Below are 6,257 nucleotides of genomic sequence, written 5' to 3' on the forward strand. Positions count from 1 at the left end.
AGGGCGAGTCTGCAGCAGAACCCAGCAGTTGCTCCCTAGCTGTCTGGCCCAGCTGGCTGCCCCCACGCTGGGCTCCAGGAATGTGTTTCTCCACCCCCAAACGGGGCGCCTGCCTTATCAGCCCGGTCTCAGGAGAGACAGACCCCCCCTTTTGATGGTGACAGCCCCTCTGTTAGCCCCAGCCTGACCCTGAGTGGAGGGCCAGCCCGCGCCTGCTAAGTGCCTGGAGGCAGGAATACCTCCCCTTCCCCACGCAGACAAGAAATCCGACCTCCCTCGCTGGCTCCTTCCTGACAGGGAGGTGCCCGCCCTGGCGTCAGAGGCCCTGGATCCCCGCCCTGCTGCCATGCCTCCTCCTTGATGGCATCTACTCTGTCCAGCCCACCTCGAACATAACCTTGGCCTGCTTCGCTGGACCATGGAGGCTGACTGAGGGGGGGCTCTCAGCCCCTTCCTTGGTCCCATTCCTGCTGTATCAGGCCGGTTTTCTCTTCACTGCTGAACCAATAAACATCTCCCTTCAGTGCTCCCAGCGTCTCCTCCGGAGTGGGGGGCTCCCAGCGTCTCCTCCGGAGTGGGGGGCTCCCAGCGTCTCCTCCGGAGTGGGGGGCTCCCAGCGTCTCCTCCGGAGTGGGGGGCTCCCAGCGTCTCCTCCGGAGTGGGGGGCTCCCAGCGTCTCCTCCGGAGTGGGGGGCTCCCTGAGCCACGCTCCAGGGGACCTCTCTTAGTGCCCTCGTGGGTCCCTCCACTTGGGATCCACCTGCGATAACTTTCTCGGCTGGTACTCCCCAATCTACTTTCCTCAGGGACGTCGGGTCCTGTCCAGAGCACCCCTCACCTTCCACACTTACATCTAAGGCTGAGGTCCCCACAGTGATGAAGGCACATTGGTCTGGCCACCTTCCTCTCCCTCCGGCCTGCTATGATCCTGGCCACCAGGAACCTTGGCATGGCTGCATCCCGTGGTCCCTTCCCAGTCTCTGGGGACTTCTCACTGCTTTGCTTCCGAAGCCCTTTCCTGGCTGGGTTCTTGCCCACCCCCACACTCCCAGCCTCCCCTAGCCTCCCCGCTGGGTCTGCCCCTCTCTCTGCCCAGGCCTGGACTCTCTTCTCTCAGTCTAGCCTTGCCCCTTGGACATTTCACACGGGCCCAGGGCTACGAATGCCATTGATTTTCTGATGAATAATACCCACGTCTAGATCCCTTGCCTGACCTCTTCCCCAACACCACACTTGGACCTTTCCTGGATGTCACACAAGCTCAATGAGGCCAGAACAGATCTCCATTTACCTGCTGGTGGACCCCATTTGGTGCTCAATAAACAGTTGACTTTCTTTAAAAAAAAAAAGTTTAAAAAATATTTCTATTGATTTCAGAGAGGAAGGGAAAGGGAGAGAGATAGAAACATTAATGATGGGAGTCATTGATTGGTTGCCTTCTGCACGACCCCCACTGGGGATCGAGCCCACAACCAGGGGATATGCCCTGATCGGGAATCTAACCGTGACCTCCTGGTTCATAGGTCCACGCTCAGCCACTGAGCCACGGCTGGCCAAACAGTTGGCTTTCTTCATTAGAATGAATAATGGAGTTCTCTTTCCCACCAAAATAATTGCTCCAGCCCATCTTGGCATCCTGGGGTCCCATGGGGTCTGCAAGTCCCCAACCTGGCCCCTCCGCCCGCGGGCCCCCAGGAGGGCTCCCCACAGGAGCTGACGTGTTCCAGCAAGGCCCTGGGCGCGCGGGGAAATTGGGACATGCCGCCGAGCGCCTCCCTTGCTGCGGGTGAAGTGGCACCATCCCCGGTTGTCCGGACCGCGGCCAGCCCTTTGTGGGCCCCAGAGCCGCACAGCCAGACTCCGGGTTCACGCCCCGCCCCGCCCACACTCTATCCTCCCGCCCCTTCCATGCGGCTGTGCCTGGGTCCCGTCTTTTCTCCGCTAACGAGTAGTCTTAGCCCCGGCCCGAGTGTCCCCGTGGGCCTTCGCTATTGGCCTTCCCCGCGGCTGAGACGCGACCAGCTCCTCATTGGCGGCACATTCTCCCGCGCGCGCTGCAACCATCACAACAACCGCCACGTGCTCAACTGTGGGGCCTGCTCATTGGCCCAAAGTCTCCGCCCGCCCCGTTCCCGTCCCGCCCCCAGCTTCCCGCCTCCTCCTCCTACTGGTTATCTGGCCGCAGGCCCCACCCCAAGGGCCTGGGCACAAAGTGTCTCCCACGCGGATTGGTCGAAGGCGGGAAGGCGGGGCTTGGAGGCGGGTTAAAGAGCGCGCGGTAGTCGGGGCCACGTGTACCTGAGGAGGTGCAATGGCGTGGCGGGGGCTGGCGGCCGAGTTCCTGCAGGTGCCGGCAGTGACCCGCGCTTACACCGCGGCCTGCGTCCTAACCACAGCTGCCGTGGTGAGCCTGCTAGGCGGGTAGGGCGTTGCCATGGTTACAAATAAAGGAGGGGGTGCACGGTGGTTAGGGTTGGATCCCGCGGGCAGCACCTGACCCTCCCCTGGCTCCGCAGCAATTGGATCTCCTGAGCCCCTTCCAGCTCTACTTCAACCCGCACCTCGTGTTCCGGAAGTTCCAGGTGAGGTCGCCCCGCCCTTGCTCCCCGATGGCCCAGCCCGGTCCGCCCCGCGCCTGACCGCCTGCCCCTCGCAGGTCTGGAGGCTCCTCACCAACTTCCTCTTCTTCGGGCCCCTGGGATTCAGCTTCTTCTTCAACATGCTCTTCGTGTATCCTGTGCCTGACGGACCCAGGAGGGGAGTGGGCGGGCCTGCCGGGCTAAGGCGGCCGGGAGCGGGGAAACTGAGACCCTGCCCGGTGGCACTTCCTATACAGACGCCGCAGGTTCCGCTACTGCCGCATGTTGGAGGAGGGTTCCTTCCGCGGCCGCACGGCTGACTTCGTCTTCATGTTTCTCTTTGGGGGCGTCCTTATGATTGTATCCTTCCTAGGCTCCGGGACCTCAGGCCAGGCACTTCTGCACCCGGCCTGTGTTGGTCCTGGGCACGACGTCAGTGCCCAGGCCGGGAGGGACAGCGAGGTTTACTCTGGCTTAGGATGAGCTTGCATGGTGTGCTCAGCCCCAGGTGCTGATCAAAGCTAGATCTTCAGGTTTGTACAAGAACAACAACAAAACAACAAAAAACCCCACACCGTGGGATGATGTGAAGGAGAGCCAGGTGGGGGGCTTGGGGCTGGGCCCTGAATGCCAGCAGCAGGAGAAACGGGCGAGGATGGGCAGTGGTGGGAGGCTGAGGTGAGGTGCAGAGGCAGGGCCAGACAGGTGGGGCCGGAAGGCCACAATGTGGCCTTAGATTGGGAAGGGCACACTCTGAAGGCAGGGAAACCAGTAGGATGTCAGGGATTTAGCAAGTCAGAGGAGCCCTGGGTGGGGCTGAGGCTGCACCAGAGGGCCTCCTAGCACCTTGACTCTGGCCCAGCTGCTGGGGCTCCTGGGCAGCCTGTTCTTCCTGGGCCAGGCCCTCACAGTCATGCTGGTGTACGTCTGGAGCCGCCGCAGCCCTCAAGTGAGGGTCAACTTCTTCGGCCTCCTCACCTTCCAGGCGCCATTCCTGCCCTGGGCACTCATGGGCTTCTCAATGCTACTGGGCAACTCGATCCTCGTGGACCTGCTGGGTGAGCCTGCCTGTCCATCCAGCCCATCAACGCTGGCTGCTCTGCCAGAGCCCTCCCTCCCTGCCCTGGACCTCTCATTTGTCCCCCTGCCTCCAGCATCTCTGTTCTTATAGCCCCTTGAACAAGCCAGCAGGCCTACAGGCTTCACCTGCTGATGCTTGTGTGAGTCCTGATTGTGGTGGGATGGGTAGGTCAGCGTTCCAGCCCTGGCGCCCACTCCGCTGTTCTCAGGTCCTGGGTCCTGGAACACTGTCCTTCAGGGCCAACCCCAGCCCCATCCTGGGCTGGCAGTCTGTGCAGGACATTGGGCACTCATGCTCTGAGGCCTGAGGTTTCTCTGGGCCTGGCTAGGCCTCCAGAGCTGCACATGGAAGCCCAGAACAGGCTGTGCGGGCCCTGGGCTCTGGACCGTGGAGGCAATGGCCTCGGCAGTCCTCCGCTCTCCCACAGGGATTGCTGTGGGACACATCTACTACTTCCTGGAAGATGTCTTTCCCCACCAGCCGGGAGGCAAGAGGCTGCTGCTGACCCCCGGCTTCCTGTGAGTACTGGAGGTGACAACCTGTGACTGCTCTCCTTCAGACAGCTCTTCACTCCCTGGTGGACCCACGTTGGCCTCAGCTCAACCTGGGCCCCTCCCCACAGGAAGCTGCTACTGGATGCCCCAGAAGAGGACCCCGATTACCTGCCCCTCCCCGAGGAACAGCCAGGACCCCTGCAGCAGTGACCCCACCAGGGCAGGGCCAGCCCCAGGAGCCTGCATCCCACCATCTGTCAAACCTGTTCTGGAGGCTGGCCATCCGAATAAACAGAGTAACTTGCAGCCTCTTTGACCACAGCACTGGCTCCCCTTGCCTCGCCTGGCCACACGCTTCCATGCTGGGCAGATACTGCTGGCCCTGACCTAGCCTGGACCGCCCTGCCCAGCCTTTGCCCAGGACTGCTTTCTCAGACCAGCTGTAGGTGGTAGGATGGGAGGCTCAGAGGGTCAAAAACCTGCCCACGGCTGCCCAGCAGAGCTTTGAGCTCACGGATGGTAGACACGGGGTTGTCATCCTAGCCTCTCCAGTGCCTCAATGGACACTTGGACAAACTCCACCTGTGGTGGGCCTCTGTTCTCTGCCAGCCAGAGGGGTTGGCCAGATCTTGGTGGCAGGGACCAGGACTAGGCTGTCTCTGGTTGTGCCAAGCCTGGTTTTGGGGGGATGAGGGACTCCTGCCTGTGGTGCCCTCACTAACAACCAACAAGTGGACCTTTGCCCCATTTTCCAGCTGAGCCACCAACAGACAGATGCAGCCAGGCTCCGTGAGGCCAGGTGCAGAGGAGAGCCAGGGCGGGGCTCTGTCCTTCCTGTGACGCCAAAGCCTGGAGAAGTTTTCACCTCAGCACTGGCTGAGGCTGAGAACTCTGGGAAGTCCTGTCCCTGCCTCTGTAGCTGAGGACCACAGGAGCCTTATCCAACCCCACAGCTCCCTTTTCTCTTCTGTCAAGTGGGCACCAGATGACCTGGCCAGCTTTCTTTGTTGCTCTAGACCAGTCTGCGTTACGGTTTATTCCTAGATGTTCAGAAGCATGGGGCTGGTCATGTTCATGGAAGACAGAAATATTCGCCACAGAGTAGACCTTAATTTTGTAGGGAACCCTCGTGGAGCAGCAGTTGACTCTGCAGCAGTGTGGGCTCAGACCCGGGCCTGGTGCGCGGGCCCTTCCCCAGGCCTCTCCCAGGCAGGTGGGCTCCTACCCAGTGGGATTGAGGCAGGCAGGGTTTGTTCCATCCCACTAGTTGTGGAGCCCCGGGGCTGTCTCCTACCCCACAGACCGAGCAAATATCTTGTTAATGGAGCCCACTAGTTCCTAAGGCCAACTGGGCCTAGAATCTTCTTTGTCAGAGCCTTCCACTGAAGCCCAGCTGGCCCCTTGCTCCTGGAGGAAGGGCAGGAGCTTGTGGACAACACCTGGGAGCTGTCAAGTCCTGGAACATGCTCACAGGAACCCCAGCCCAGACAGCAAGGCCCACCTTACCCTACTTCCTGGAAACCCAGAACCCCAATCCCTACTTAGGCTAGGAACCAAGTGCCACGGGGCCTCTGTCACACTCCTGGGGAGCAGAGCAGTCCTGACCTTCAGCCCTGCCCTGGCTGGGGAAGGATGTGCCAGCAACTAAAGGTGGCACCAGCCAGTGCTGGGGTCTGGCCCACTGTCTTCACTAAGTGCAGCTGTGTGCCCAGCTCACCAAGCAGTGCTTGACTTAGCGAGACCCACACGTGTCCCATGTCCCTCCTGTAGAGTGGGAACATCTCCACATTAAAGATGAGGTGAGGATGCAGGGGTGATGACAAACTCATTGAAGCTAGCGCTGGGAAGAGGCCCAGGGCGTGCCTCCTCCACATAACCCCACCCCACACGCCAGCACCCGGCCAGGTGTGCTGCTCCACATGCCATCATCCTCACAACCAGCCTGGGAGGGAGGAGCTGGCCCAGGCCATGTGCCAGCCAGGGGTGGAGATGGGCCCCAGGCCCCCTGTTACATGCACTCGACTGGGAGGTGTGGCTAGAGTGCTGCACACCTGCTGGAGCTGGAGTAGCTGGACACAGGCACCCAGGCTGGGGATGCCCCTG

At 61.2% G+C, this 6,257-nt stretch overlaps 1 protein-coding gene across 1 annotated transcript; it reads left to right on the forward strand.

The window, feature by feature from the left end:
* Window positions 1-2,306: 2,306 nt before the first annotated feature.
* DERL3 (derlin 3) lies at window positions 2,307-4,496 on the forward strand. Its single transcript, XM_008142651.3, has 7 exons — window positions 2,307-2,404; window positions 2,517-2,582; window positions 2,657-2,730; window positions 2,846-2,939; window positions 3,442-3,637; window positions 4,088-4,178; window positions 4,283-4,496. Exons 1-7 carry the CDS (start codon window positions 2,312-2,314, stop codon window positions 4,362-4,364), a joined length of 696 nt encoding a protein of 231 aa, XP_008140873.2. The 5' UTR covers window positions 2,307-2,311; the 3' UTR covers window positions 4,365-4,496.
* The last annotated feature ends 1,761 nt before the right edge of the window (window positions 4,497-6,257 follow it).

The sequence above is a fragment of the Eptesicus fuscus genome, chromosome 23, assembly GCF_027574615.1.
Source record: "Eptesicus fuscus isolate TK198812 chromosome 23, DD_ASM_mEF_20220401, whole genome shotgun sequence".
Taxonomy (NCBI): domain Eukaryota; kingdom Metazoa; phylum Chordata; class Mammalia; order Chiroptera; family Vespertilionidae; genus Eptesicus; species Eptesicus fuscus.

Excerpts from the sequence above, each read along its gene's own strand:
- DERL3 (XM_008142651.3), top strand. The coding sequence starts at position 2,312 with ATGGCGTGGCGGGGGCTGGCGGCCGAGTTCCTGCAGGTGCCGGCAGTG. Across the intron at positions 2,405-2,516 it reads TCCTAACCACAGCTGCCGTG|CAATTGGATCTCCTGAGCCC; the intron begins GTGAGCCTGCTA and ends CTGGCTCCGCAG. Across the intron at positions 2,731-2,845 it reads TTCTTCAACATGCTCTTCGT|GTTCCGCTACTGCCGCATGT; the intron begins GTATCCTGTGCC and ends CAGACGCCGCAG.